The sequence below is a fragment of the Staurois parvus genome, unplaced genomic scaffold (assembly GCF_062004578.1).
Source record: "Staurois parvus isolate SC_StPar_1 unplaced genomic scaffold, SC_StPar_1.0 ptg001134l, whole genome shotgun sequence".
Lineage (NCBI taxonomy): Eukaryota > Metazoa > Chordata > Amphibia > Anura > Ranidae > Staurois > Staurois parvus.
In genome coordinates, this window is record NW_028318930.1 from 672075 (window position 1) to 687609 (window position 15535).

At 38.1% G+C, this 15535-nt stretch overlaps 1 protein-coding gene across 3 annotated transcripts in view; it reads left to right on the forward strand.

Annotated features, from left to right (window-relative positions):
* The window catches only part of VEZF1 (vascular endothelial zinc finger 1), a 62132-nt gene that overhangs the window by 37335 nt on the left and 9262 nt on the right, over positions 1-15535 (forward strand). For 2 of the 3 annotated variants that reach the window (XM_089659168.1, XM_089659170.1), the window contains 3 exons: positions 8705-8768; positions 11798-11984; positions 14101-14205. In XM_089659168.1, the coding sequence (XP_089515294.1) occupies positions 8705-8768; positions 11798-11984; positions 14101-14205 (356 nt within the window). The remainder of the gene's footprint in view (positions 1-8704; positions 8769-11797; positions 11985-14100; positions 14206-15535) is intronic. The other variant, XM_089659169.1, reaches the window with a different exon arrangement.

The following is a 15535-nucleotide window of genomic DNA, read 5'->3' on the forward strand; positions in this document are numbered from 1 at the left end:
GGAGGAATAGTGCCCCATCGTTGGTGTCACTGACACCAACGATGGGGCACTATTCCTCCCCCCACTGACACCAACGATGGGGCACTATTCCTCCCCCCACTGACACCAACGATGGGGCACTATTCCTCCCCCCACTGACACCAACGATGGGGCACTATTCCTCCCCCCACTGACACCAACGATGGGGCACTATTCCTCCCCCCACTGACACCAACGATGGGGCACTATTCCTCCCCCCACTGACTCCAACGATGGGGCACTATTTCGCTCCATAAGACACACTTGGGGGGGAAATGTCTGTGCGTCTTATAGAGCAGCCAGCCTAGTATTCCCGCCGCCATTGTATGTCCGCAGTCTCTGAACAAATGCGGACACAGTACAGGAGATGACCATAGTTTGTTTGTTTTTTTTAAACTATAATCCAGCCCTCTAACGGTCTGAGGGACAGTGAACTGGCCCCGTTTAAAAAGTTTGAGGACCCCAGAGCTACATAGTTGAGTAAATGTTACTTATAGAAGCATTTTATTTACTGGACCTAAGTAGATGTGGCCCTCTGTTGACATAATGTGCCCCCTTATTTATTTATTTGCATTCCTAGTATGGTCATAACGTATGCAGAAGCATGTACTTCTGAGACGTGGTGACCAATTTTTGTATTTAGCTGATTGTATGTTTTAATGCATTTCTACACTGTAAAATAAACTGTTAATGTTAGAGAGCAACTGTGAGTTTGTCTTGCTGTATCTTCCCTTACAGCAAGCTAATATATGTTTTATTACATTACAAATTATATATATAAAAGCTTACAAGCTTTTACTGAACTGATTTTTTTTTTTTTTTTTTTTAATTTACTGCTCATGTTAGTAGAATACCACATTTTTAATTGTACTTTAAAAACTAATAGCAAGTGTTACATAAACACTAAAGTATTAAAAATGTACACATTTATGGGATATCAAGTCCATTGTAACTGATTGAGAATAGCAGCATAGATCATTAACCATTAGCCGCCCGGCCTATAGCCGTTTGGCGGCCGCAAAAATGCTGTAGCTTTCCAGGGTGTACGCCATTTGGCGTCCTCCCGCACATGCGCGGTTGCAGAGCCACGCAGCGGCGCAATCTGTCACCGGCCGTGTACCTCGGACATGGCCGATGACAGATCTGAGTACCGGCCCCCGTTGCCAGTACCATGTGACCTGCTGTGACCAATCACAGCAGGTCACATGACAGTTGTATACAATGGATGGCTTCATTCATGCCATCCATTGTATACTAGTGCCTAGCTGTGAATGGTCACAGCAGGTCACATGCACATGTCATGTGTTTAGCTGTGGCCAAATCACAGTTAAACACAAAAAAATTAAAAAAAAAAAAAACCTGAATGAATCGATGTCATTCAGGTAAATGCTTGCTTATAGCAAAGTAATTCTTTGCTATAAGCAAATTGTGTAAAAAAAAAAAAAAAAAAATACTGATCACTTCCCCAAAGTAGTACAATGTTACTATGGTAACATTGTACTACTTTGGTCATAGTAAAATCTTAAAAAAAATAAAAAAAAGTAATAAAAAATTAAAAAGAAAAAAAGAAAACTGTATATATATATATTTTTTTTCATACTGTCACCAGTCAGTGTCCCTGTTCACCACCATGCCAGTTATATGATGACGCTGTACTGCACTGGTGACAGTATGTAAAAAAAAAAATAGTGAAAATAATTTTTTTAATTTTTTCATTTTCCGAAAAATTATGACAAAAAAAATACAACTTCAAGAAACTTTTCATTCCTCTTATGAAGTACGTCGGACTGTCTACTCTGCAAAGAGGGGTCATTTGGGGATATCTGTACTGTTCTGACATTCTTGGACCTCAAGAAATTAGATTGGCTGTCAGTACTTCAGGATTGATCAATATTCAGATCTATACCATAGTTTGTGAACTCTATAACTTTCCTACAAACTAAAAAATACATCCTAATTTGGGTTATTTTCACCAAAGACATGTAGCAGAATACATCTCGGCCTAAATTTATGAAGAACAATTATTTATTTGTAAACTTTTATAACAGAAACAAAGAAAAACGTGTTTTTTTTCAAAATTTTTGGTCTTTTTTTGTTAATTTAGCAAAAAATAAAATCCCCAGCGGTGATTAAATTCCACCAAAAGAAAGCTCTAGTTGTGTGAAGAAAATGATAAAATTTTAGTTTGGGTACAATGTTGTATGACCGCGCAATTGTCATTCAAAGTGTGAGAGCGCTGAAACCTGAAAAATGGCCTGGGCAGGAAGGTGTAAAATTGCCCGGTATTGAATTGGTTAATCAAAGGGACACTGCAAGAAGTACAAAAAACTTGGATCTTTAAGGTAAATTAAAACACTATGAAAGCTACCTGGTGATGTTGGTCCATTTACAACACAGCATAAATCGGTGGAAAACCAAGGGCTCAATTCAGTAAAGTGATATTAAACCCAACAGCAAACATTTATTATATTGCATTCTTTGATGTGCTAACTGCATTAGTTTTGTTTTTGGCTTTCATTTTCACCAGGGGAGCCTGTCACAAAGACTGTACTATTTCAACAGAACATTCTATCCTCCAGCTGTTGCACTTAAACCCCATTCATACATTAGTGTTGTGTAGTGCAAGGGAGAGAAAAATCAATTCATCTTTATGGTGGTTGTTCACAGATCCACTCCATAACACCTCAAGTCAAAATGTTTTGTAGCTTGATTCGGTCAGATTTGGGGTGTTTTGAGTCCAATAGATTTGCACTGGTGCACGCAAAAACTTGCATTGTCACTCAATTATTTTAGGCTATGTCCACACACAGCAACAAGTGATGTCACAAATGATGCTGTTCACTATAGAGTAATGCTCAAACACTTGCAAAATGCAACGCTCAGGTGTAAATGCAGCTTCAGAGGGATGAGACAAACCATTTAACACTGACAAATGCTTACAATGATCAGCTTTTATTTATGTAAAAACCTTTATAAAAAAGGAACAAAACTGTTGCTGTAACTGCTTTAAAAACTGTTAGCTAGAGTTTTTGGCTTTACCTTGTCTATTGTTTCTAAATCTGCTAATACCGCTTAAAGGAATAAAAGCTGTCTGTTGTAAACCCCCCCCCCCCCCTGTCTGTGGTAAATGGTTTTGTCTCAGCCCTCTTCTGGACAGCTTGGTCTAAAGCAGGGTGGATTTGATTTAAATCAAACTGGTTTAAATCACTAGTCAGTAAGGCTTGACTTAAATCATAGTTTTCTACATAAAGACTAATTCTTGCTGGTATAACTTTAATATGCAAGTAGATGAAGATTTTTAGAATAACTTTTCATATTAGTTTTTTTTATCCCCAGTTTAATAGGTTATTCATTGATATTTGGACAACTTTTCTGTTGTACTTAGGAAGGAGAAAAATAATCATTACCTTTAATAACAATTTAAATAGATTTATTCAACTGAAACAATAACATTCCAGCATATTTTATTTGCTTAAGCAAACATCCATGTTTGTTAACTAATTTGGCTAAACAAAATATATATATTTTAAGAAACTTAGACTCTCAGCCCCTTCCTCCTCACACTTAGTTTCACTTTCTTCTTGTGCAGATCTATTCCACTCCAAACAATCAGAAAAATATTGTTTCCATTCTATTCACTGAACTTCTTGAAACTTAGCACTGAAGGGGTTGATTCTGTATTCATAGGTTTGTAGAAGTTAGGATTAAGGTCTTTTTCTTAACTCTGTTCATGTTATAACATTTTTGCTGTGAAGAAGAGGCATGTGATCTCCGCTGAGTCAAATTCAGTTTTGAGAACTGCAAAAGTAAACCAAGCATCTGTGATAATATCTTGTAGGCAGAGAAACTGCCCAATAATCTTACAAAAACCTCTGGAAGAGCATGACATTGTGAATGGATTAATGGAATTTATTTACCAAAAAAATTAAACATATACAGCCTTATTCTACATAATTAAAAAACTAATCTTTATTTCATGATGGAATAACCTTTGGATGGTAATATACTTTCCTCAAAAAGCATTTTATTCAAAAAAATCCGATTTAAATAAAAAAAGATCGGATTTTTTTTTTTAGATTTTTTTAAAAAAAATCATTGATTTTTATCCACCCTGGTCTAAAGTAAGTTGAAAAATAACACTTTTATTAACACAACTAGCTGCATCACCAGGTGCAAATAAATGTAAAAGCCTTACTATTGCATATATACTCCTTCATGTTAAAGTATATTTTGTGCAATGAATGGTATTTTCTCAGGACAGGAAATTAAACTCATTGATTTAATGGCTTTACAAAACTGGCACATTCAAGGCATGCTCTGAATGGTGACTTAACAAAACTATCAAGCCATTGAATGGCTGGTGTCCTAACTGATCACCATGGGAACTGCAGATCAAACTGAGGCTAAGATGGCAGCTTTCTTGGTTAAGTGCAATACCCTAAAGAAAATAATATTCTGTGTGCAAATGCTTCATGCTATTTTCTTGTATCTGCAGACCAATCTCAGAGTTTGATATAGGTGCCTAAATTTTGAATTTGGTAAACCGTTTAGGCCAGATTTACAGTTACATTGTGGTAATGCATGTTCTGTTATGTTGTCACCAGTGTTGCAGTACACAACAGCACATAGTAACACAGTTGTGCTGTGGGGCACATAAAAATAGCGAATGCCGCTTTTTTTGTGTGCTTTGGGAGCCCATTCAAATGAACGAATTTGGTCCTTGAGCAGCTCCCTGTTGCCTTCGTTGGTGATGTGGCATTCAACTACTCCTTCCATTGATGCAATGCATTGTGTGAGAACTGTACATGAGAAGGCAGAAGGTGGGTGGGTTAGCAGTTTAACTCTTCAGACTAGTAATGAGGTCTGTTAACGCACCCAGTCCAGTACCTAGATAGCTGCTATGAGCAAGATGCAGCAGCCATGAAGGAGACACTGAAGGAAAGAATTCTTCAAGAAGCAGCAGCAACCTGCTTTTTTAAGTCTTAAGCTCACTGGACCAGTTCCTCTGAACATCTTTTCTCCTGACAGTAGAAAAGCCATGTTAAAAACGCTCTTAAAGCTGTGTTTTGTAAATGCATTTGTGTTCATCCATTTCATTGGACAGAATATTATTTATTCTGGTCATTGAAATGAATGAAGGCTCAAGTGCTAAACTTGCCTAGCATTTAGGCTCGTTTACACATGTTCAGCAATTTTTTTTTTCTGCCGAAACTCTTCTCACATGGATGTGCAAGTGATGATGTTTTTTTTTTTGTTTGTTTCCCCCCCTCGCCTCTCAACGCTTGTAAACACAGGGACACATAGGCTAACATGGAGAGGCATTTAGAGGCAGAACAAAAATAAAATCTTCAAACACACTTAAAAGTGGTGTATTTAACACTTAGTGTGCTTAACACCACAATAGCCAATTTAAAATATTTTTTTGTTTTTAGGCCTAATCGTAGCTAATGGGTTTCTAGAGTTTTTTTAGCTGTAAAAACGCTTACGCTGAAAAACGTGGCAAACCAGTGTTTTTTTAGCAAAAAAAAACGCGGCTAAACGCTAATGCAAAAATGCTGAAAAACTCATGTTTTTAATGTGACTTTACACCGCTAGCGTTACCAGCATTAATAAAACGCCCAGTGTGCATGGAGCCTTACAGCTAAGGAAGCTGCCATCTATTTGATCTGCAACTGCCATGGAGCTTCACATATAATCCGTTATAACACCAGTCATTTGTTGGTTTGACTGTTTGGCACATGTGACAGTTGGCAATCCTGGCATGTTCTGGGAATGTAACTTTTTTGAAACTTTTAAATCGATAGCTTTAGTTCCACTTTAATCTTTAGACTGTCAGCAGATCCGCCTCTACAAATTTGGCACAGTGCCTAAAAATGCCTAGGAATAAAGATCAATTGAGCATGTACAGAGCATGTTGATTCAGTATATTACTGGATTTTAAACAGTATGGGCACTTATTTTTAATGTTTTACATAGCTATACCTGCAAAAAGGACCAGCCTGAAGTGATCTAGCAAGACTTAATTTTCTGACTAAAGTTCCACTTTAACCATTTCCATACTGGGCACTTTTACCCCCTTCCTGTCCAGGCAATTTTTCAGGTTTCAGCGCTCTCACACTTTGAATGACAATTGCACTGTCATGCAACATTAAACCCAAACTAAAATTTTATCATTTTCTTCACACAACTAGAGCTTTCTTTTGGTGGTATTAAATCACCACTGGGGTTTTTATTTTTTGCTAAATTAACAAAAAAAGAACGAAAATTAAAAAAAAAAAAAAAACACGTTTTTCTTTCTGTTATAAAAGTTTTCAAATAAATAATTGTTCTTCATAAATTTAGGCTAAGATGTGTTCTGCTACATGTCTTTGGTGAAAATAACCCAAATTAGGATGTATTTTTTAGTTTGTAGGAAAGTTATAGAGTTCACAAACTATGGTATAGATCTGAATATTGATCAATTGATCAAAGTACTCACAGCCAATTCTTGAGGTCCAAGAATGTCAGAACAGTACAGATATCCCCCAAATGACCCCTTTTTGCAAAGTAGACAGTCCGACGTACTTCATAAGAGGCATATCGAGTTTTTTGAAGTTGTATTTTTTTTCGGAAAATGAAAAAATTCAAAACATTTTCACCAGTGCAGTACAGCGGCATCATATAACTGGCATGGCAGTGATCAGGGACACTGGTGACAGTATGAAAAAAATTATATATAATTTTTTTTTATTAATTTTTTATTACATTTTTTTTTTAAAGATTTTATTTTTCATATTTCACTATGACCAAAGTAGTATAATGTTACCATAGTAACATTGTACTACTATGGGGAAGTGATCAGTATTTTTTTTTTACACAATTTACTTATAGCAAAGAATTACTTTGCTATAAGCAAGCATTTACCTGAATGATATCGATTCATTCAAGGTTTTTTTTTTTTTTTTTTTTTTTTTCTTTTGTGCTTAGCTGTGATTTGGCCACGGCTAATCACATGACACATGCATGTGATCGCTGTGACCATTCACGGCTAGACACTAGTTTACAATGGATGGCATGAATGAAGCCATCCATTGTATACAACTGTCATGTGACCTGCTGTCATTGGTCACAGCAGGTCACATGGTACCGGCAACGGGTCAGATCTGATCTGACTCAGATCTGTCATCGGCCATGTCCGAGGTACACGGCCGGTGACAGATCGCGCCACTGGGCGGCTCTGCAGGCGCACAAACTGCGCATGCCCGGGAGGACGCCATATGGCGTCCACCCGGAACGCTGAAGGATTTTGCCGGCCGCCGAACGGCCATTCGCCGGGCGGCTAATGGTTTACCACTTGAGCCCCTGGTTAATTCTGACATTCCTCGCCTACAAAAAATCAGCATTGAATTACATTGATCCCCCAAACAAATTTTTTTTTAAGCAAAGGCCCTAAGTTAATAAATTTTAGTGAAAACAAACAAAATATAGTACCCAATTTTTTGGTAAAATATGAAAGATGTTATGCCGAGTAAATATATACAAAACATGATGCGCTTTAAAATTGTGCAAACCTGTGGAATGGTGACAAACTGTGTTGCATTAAATTATCCATAGGTGACGCTTTAAAAGCCTTTACAAGTTACCAGTTTAGAGTCAAACAGGAGATCTGACACAGATTACAGGTTACCACTTTAGATTTACACACAAAAGGCCTGATGCTAGAATTCTCGCTCTGATGTTATACATCACCTGTGATGCGATCCTTGTTTGCCATGACAGGTCCTTTTTATGGAGAGATCTGGGATCGGAGACCCTAGAACCCTCATCTGACCTCCAATGCAGCCTATAAACCCAAGATCAGTTTAATATGCTGCTACACAGGCCAGCAAATGGCTTGAAGAGGAACCAGATCCTTGTAGATTCTTGTTTGATGTCACACAGTGGGAGGAACGAGACGAGTTCCTCGCTTTGTTCAGGGAAGCCGATGCCATCAATTACATCCTAACCAGGCTACTCGGGATTGGGAGAGCCCTGTAAAGGCAGCAGGTTTGGGGTGGGGAATGTACTCCAGTGGCTTCTTAGCTGCTAGAATTACATTTTACAGTTAAGGGAATTTCAGGCAGAAGAAAATGATATCCCTATCTTTGCTGCATTGATACCTGAGATATCACACATCCAATCCAGCCGCATACCGGTATATTGCTGGTCGTCAAGTGGTTAATTTTCTAATGAATTGATATTTAAACATTTTCTAACCATCGCAATAGAAACCTCATTAAAACACTGTCGGTGATACCGGTGTGCTTCCCTTTCCTTACTGTCAGCTATAAGTCTATGGTATACTGAAAATGTATAACAGTAAGGAATGGAAGGAAGTAGTTAATTGGCGTTACCAGTTTTCTATCTACAGCTATATAATACTGCAGCAGCCCTAAAACCCAACAATGTGTGTCATGTAGAATCTAAACCCCCCCATTTTTGTACTAGATCCGTTTTTAAAAAAATGGAACAACTTTATTTGAAGTGAAACATTTTATCAGTGGTTTTCCTTCTCCTATATATAGTGTGACCACATCTGCATACAAGTAACCTGAATAACTTTTTTTCTATGTTCTTGGTATGGTCACAAAGGTGTGACCCACATTTTGTTTCATTGCTATTGATGTAACTTCTTTTCACACGTGTACTTATTTTTTTTCCCTGACAGACCAGATCATTTAAGTTGTCATGTGAAGCATGTGCATTCTACCGAACGACCATTCAAATGCCAAGTAAGAACAACATTTTGTTAACTTCAGCGTTTATTGGATTTATCGGCATATTTTATTTGCACTCTTATCTGCTGATGAATGCGCACAGTGAGTACAGAAAGTTTTTATGTAAAAAGGATTAGCTTGGCTATACCGATCTTTACAGTAGACGTTATGAAAGTTTTATACAGGAGTCATAAAAATGGTAAGGCCATGCATAAACACTTACTGTACAACTGTGGTAATTAAGCAGCTGTGCTTGTATTATTGGTTTTTGCATCTACAGTGCATGTTTAGATAACATACAAGTGAAATGTAAAATTTATGCTAAAACTATATTCATTGCAATGTGGTTTTGTTAAATTATTTTTTTGTAGCAAAAGGTACATTATAATGTAACATTCAGGGCCAGTTCACACTACATGTGTTTCAGTTGCTTTTTTTTTCTGCATCTAAAACACACAGAAAGTAGGTTATATGGTTGTCAATGTCATAGTTCACATCAGTGCTTGCAGTTCCAGTTGCAGGGAAAATAAAAGTAAACCAGGCTGCAATTGCCTGTGCACTGTACTGGAACGTGGTAAAACACACTGGAATGCACATGTCTCTATTTAAATTGAAGAAAGAGAGGGAAAAAATTAACTGTAAAGAATCAAAAACACACTGGAATGCACCAGAAAACGCACATACAGAAACGCATCTGGACTACCTTTTTATAGTTTGAACTGGCCCTAAAGTTTCATGATTAAAGTATACCTAAGCCCAGAACCAAAAATGTATTATTTTGCAGCTTACTAAATTTTTCAAATTAATGTATTTATTTTTTATAGCGGCTACATTGTTTTAAAGCTTATTTTACTTTTATTTTCAATATTACAAATTGCCTATCCCTGGGTGGCTACATCACTCCTCCATGGTATCTGTGGAGGGAGGCATGGTTGTTACCCTCGCCCAGGCCCTGCAGATATGAGATATGGGACACAACAGGGCTCAGCAAATCCCAGGCACCAGATCGCCATGACTAAAAATTGTGTTCTGGCTCCTGGGCTTTTGTCAGTTCCTGCTGCAAACTCACACAGGGGGCAGTTGCAAAGCAGAGATGAGAGCGTGCTGCTGTAGGAGAGGGGTGGAGTTGAAGGAGGCGGGGCACGGTGGTGTTGATGTCTTCTTGTGTGGTGTGAGGGAGGAGGAGGCAGGCGAGACACCGGAGGATTTCACCGAATTGGGGGAGGGGGGTTGGTATTGGAGGCATAGATGTGCTAGATGGGGGAGTATTGGAGGCATAGGTGTTCTAGATGGGAGAGTATTGGAGGCATAGGTGTGCTGGGGGAGCGGGATTTGCTGGATTGGAGGCATAGATGTGCTAGATGGGGTTATTGGAGGCATAGATGGGGGTGGAGGGTGTGGATTGGAGGCATAGGTGGGCTGGATCGAGAAAGTGGTGGAAATCAGGACAGTAATGGTGGGACTGGGGTCAGTAATTGGGAGCTCAGGACAGTAATGTGGGTGTAATTTGCAAAGAGTTGGGGGGATTTGTTTGTGAAAATTGGTGAGAGGGCAGTCTATTCTAGGCAGCCTATAAACCCCGATGTAATGTCGAGTTATTGGCTGGCTGCTCTGCAATAAATAAGTTAGGGTTAAGGGGGCGCAAATTACTTGCCTTTCCTGGGCGCTGACCATTCAAGATACGCTAAAGGAAATTGGCTCCTGGATTCAAAACAAATTTGTCAAGCCCTGGACTATAAACCTGTCCCGATCTCCATTTTTGTTACACTGGGGGCAGGACAATTGGTAGTTCACAAAATATAGCTAGGAAGGAAGATATTCTTTTGGTGCAGCTTACAGGAAGTGACAAGGACCCAGCATTTATGGCAAGATCAACAGGTATTTTCTGAAAATATTTTTAGCTTTGGGGGGAGGACCATTGCAGCCTCCACATCTAAGGCTGCATTCGCACTTGAGTGTTTCGTAGCTTGAAGCTCCAAAAATGCTCAAACTAAAAAATTCAATTGTTCTCTATGGTTGCCTGTTTGCGTGATCAGGTGTGAACAGGCACCATAGAGAACAATTGATTTTTTAAGTTTGAGCTTTTTTGGAGCTTCAAACTACAAAATGCTCAAGTGTGAATTCAGCCTAAGAACTGTAAGCTGCAATATATAGTATTTGTGTTCTTGTGTTTAATTATCCTTTAATGCAGGTCATAGATGAGTAGAAAAATGAATGATTCGTTGAGCAAAAATCAACATTTTTTTTTCTGTTTGTCATATGATTTACCATCGTTTTGGCCTTTTCCGGGATAACTTTATATATATATATATTCATCTGCAGAAGAGATGCAATGTATTTCCTATAGTAGAAAACCACACAATGCACTATGGTCATCAGTATAAGATCTGACAAAACTTTGCTGACCGAACATTAATTTTGCCTGTGCATTTTTCTGTTTTATTTCTTTTTGAGCAATAACCCTATCCACAAATTATAAATTCGATCTGCTAAAAATTTTCAATATGTTCCATAGGTCATTTTCGATGCCTACACAAAAATAGTCTCTGGGTGTGGGCACAGTTGTTCTTTGGACGTGAAATTATGTTCGTTTTTCGACTCATGTATGGCCTGCCTTAAGTCTCTAGCAAATTGTCAAAAACATTTTAGTAGTACTATTCACTACTGTTTTAAAAAAAAAGACTGCTGCTAAAATATTGCATATGCTAACCTATGGAAAAGGGTTTACTTAGAATGCAGTTTGAACATATTCAAACTGAATTGGCCTCTGTGTCAGACTGTATCTTTTATATTACAATGAACAAAAGGTGCCTCAAGCTGTTAGCTTGTTGATGGCAGGCACATAGCTTTTGTAATTCCAGGTCCATTACTATAAATAAACATTGAAGAAATGCACTGAATGCAGCTTTGTCAATAATGATTCATTCATGGCAATAGAAACTAGCAAGGACTTGGTCAATTCCAGAAGCTGCTGTTAACATTTTAAATTGTCAACTGTTGGAAGGACTTGAGTCAATAGAAGTTGTAAAATTCTTCTCTTTCAGACCTGTACTGCTGCCTTTGCCACCAAAGACAGGCTGCGGACACACATGGTGCGCCATGAAGGAAAGGTGTCTTGTAATATATGTGGCAAACTTCTTAGTGCAGCCTACATCACAAGTCACTTAAAGACACATGGCCAAAGTCAAAGTATTAATTGTAATACCTGTAAGCAAGGTAAAAAGTTTCAAGGTAAATATCTTTAATTCTGCTATATTATCTTAATTGTTCTGTATATTTATGGCCTGCACTGTCAAAATCATTGCTTCTTTTAGTATTTGTCTTTCTAAGAGCTTGCGTTGACAGGCTTTTGGCTTGTGGTATGACATCAGTTTGAGAGGCTTCTGAGATTACTTCGAACTTGACGGGAGCATTTAACTTGAAGTTTACCTCCTTTTGGCCTGCATATGACCTACTTCAAGCACATTTATGCATTTCAATCGGCCTGTATTGGGAATGCAAAACTCATCTGACATGAACAAAAGCCTATCAACACAAGCCCTAAAAATCCTTTAGAATAATTAATTGCCTCTTAAAAGTATTTGAAATTACCTTGGTTATTGAAAATTGTAATGGACATGAGGTTTGCAAAGTGGTAAATGTGAATTCAGCCTTTTCAGGCATCATTATTAGATAGAAAAAAGTACTTCTGTGCCCCATAAGTATTACATAGGAGCTGCAGCCTATGGTGTTTACAGCTTCCAGCAGCACTGCTTCTATGACCAGGCTCTGATGTGCTCTTGTTATCCTAGATTTGTAGTGTTTCTCCTGGTTTACCTTACAAAATAGTGTTAACAAATGTGTGTTCATCAGAGTGTCTGTCTTCCATATATAATCCTTTTCCTAAAATGTACTACTTGTCTGCAGTGTACTTCACCATCTAGGTTCCTGTTCCTTCTAGGCCTATAATTTCAAAGGTGCGATTTAAGATTAAAGCCCGCTTGAACTTGCCTGCTAAATGCTGTGAATACATTTCTGTAAAATAGTATGTAATCACAACCTTGCTGATAAAGCAGCCACAGTGAAATAGCCCATCCCACGCTGTCATGCTCCTGAGGGAGATTGTAGAAGCAGTGGCCTCTCTGCATTGGTCTGACAGCACTCTCCATTTAGTAGTGTGAGCTTTGCTGAATGGGGAGCTGTGACTGATTCACAGAGGGCATGTCAGACTGCTTCCAGTTGATGTGGGACATGCTGTTGCACTATGGCTGTGGCTGCTTAATCATCAGTTTAATGCATCTGAAATCTATTGCCACAGTTTTACAGCAGAATTCAATTGGGCTTTACAGCTAGACATGCAAGATCATGGATAAACCACCAAATGATTGCATATACCTGCAGCAGATTAATGGATTTTGCTGAAACCATTGGGGCTAATGTTAACATGGGAAGGTTGGCAGCAGCAAAGGGCTAAGGAAATCTATTTGACTGTTGGCCTGCTCCACCCTATAACATTCAGCTGTGGGTATTCCCTTGAATACATAAAAATAACAAGTACTTTAACCACTTTGTCTCTCAGACCTGTTCACCCCTTATGGACCAGAGCAATTTTTAAATTTCTGATATGGACCTGTTTATTCAGTAATAACTTTGTCGTTACATAAAATAACGTAAAACGTATTGTTTTTTAATGTACAAACAAGGCTTTCTTTTCGTGAATATTGTCTTATAGCAATTATATTTTTTTCGCAATTCTTAGACAAACCTAACAAAACACACTTTACTTTTTTTTTAAGCAGAGTTAATTTAAAAAAAAGTGTTACTGCACATGAAAAGTGTGCATTTTATTCTGTATTTGTCCTGTTTAAAATTACACTAAAATTATGATTCTGGTACAAAGCATTGCAGAGTTACTTACAAATGAAGTAAAGTGTTTTTTGTTTTTTTGTTTTTTTAATGTGATAAGTGTAAACATATGTTAAAGGTGTAAAAATATTAACGAACAAAGTAAACAAAGTTTAAATATTATTAAATAGAAACAAACAAAAATTCCCGAAAATTATAATTGAATGAAGGCGAATATGAAGTTAATTAGGGATGATCAGAGTAAACTAAAGGTTAATAAGGGAAATAAACAGAGGAGGAACATTTAATTACAAACAAAAAGCAAATATTTTATTTATTTATTTTTTTTGTCAGGTTGCTTTAACTGACTTCATCTGCAGATCGAAGTTCATCCCTTTGATCTGTAGATAAATAAACCGAAAGATGCAAAATTAAAAATATTTTTGTATCTTTCTTTATTAGTGGCTAAGCAGTGTCGTTGATAAACATTGTCAGCCTTTTTTTTTTTCTTTTTAATATACAGCTCCAGTTGCCAGGACCTTTGGGACGGGGAGTCCCGGCAGCAGGGCAGAAGGACTGGACGTTCACATGTACACATGCCCTATGTACAATTATGACATTTGTTTGGGTATGTGTAGCACGTCCAAAGTCTGCAACTGGTTAAACCTCAGTTTTAGAAACACAGGAGTCATCCACAAGCATAAACGTATATGCTCCAAAAACATTTTGGATAGTGGGCAATGGTTACAACTTCTGCCTGGTTTCAAACACTGTGTCTAAATTTAGGATTGTTTTTTAATTTTATTTATGTATTTATTTTTTAATATTACTGTTCTGAGTGAAGAGAGGCTTTCCAAATCAGGAAACCGATTACGATAAAATGTCAACGGGGTACTTAATAATTTTATCCAAGTATAAAAGGTCTGTCTGAAGAAGGGTTTGGAGTCCCATAAATATGTTTAAATTTCTCTGTAAAGATAAAGAATCCCAGGAAATAACAGTAGATCAGTGTATAACTGGGAGCAAAAAAATGATCTGTCCAGTTACTCTGCTTAGTTGGCATGCTGTAGGACAAAGTTCTAAGTCTATCCCTGTAAATGAAATATGTCTACTCACAGCAGTGTGCTTAGTATTGGATAACTCATGGTCCTCCTCGCTCCATCCTTCTGTCTGCCCTTCACTGCATGACAGGAGGACATCACTGCATGGACCTGGCTGCAGATGAATCCAACATTCTAAAGGATGGTATAGTAAGACCATATAATCAAATGTGGTTTTATAAGCCAGTAGTAGGGGAAGAGAGCTGAAAATTTGTGCAGGGATATCTGCGTGTACTTAAGGTGACTGTATACCTGATTTCTCCTATGTTCATCAAAGGATACAGCTCTTCTATTCTTGACCATAGGGTTTTATAGCACCACTTACAGCAGTAGGACACTACGCAGAAAAGAAAACAGAACTGCCCATAGGCAGTGATATCTGTTTAAAATTCCCTTTCTGCTATAGGCAAGCCAGGTATTTCTGCATAGTGTTTAAGGAGCAAGGACCTAGTTCCCTGATGGGACCTATGGGTCCATAGCTTTGTTTTCCTTTTTTCTCTTTTCTTGGGATTTTTTTTTCCTGCAAAGATCTTCAGTCAACACCTGGACTGAGTGAAAAGCTCAGTAATCTAGTAATCACCCCAGTCTGACTATCGAGCGCACACAGATCTTTAGCTATGTGCTGGACTGGCTGGCAAAGCCCCAACCTATACTGGGAGAGCCAGAGAGTTCAACGTCTTGCAGGTGTACCTATGAGCGAGCACTTGACGTCTGTGTCACAGTGCTACCCTAGCTGACAGTCCCCAGTTTTGGGCACCCATTAGATGGGTAGCAGCCCCGCTGTAATCCATGTGCACCATGCATTGAGTGGCAGACACATGTCTATTATTCTCTGAAAAGAGGATGCGTCCGCTATTG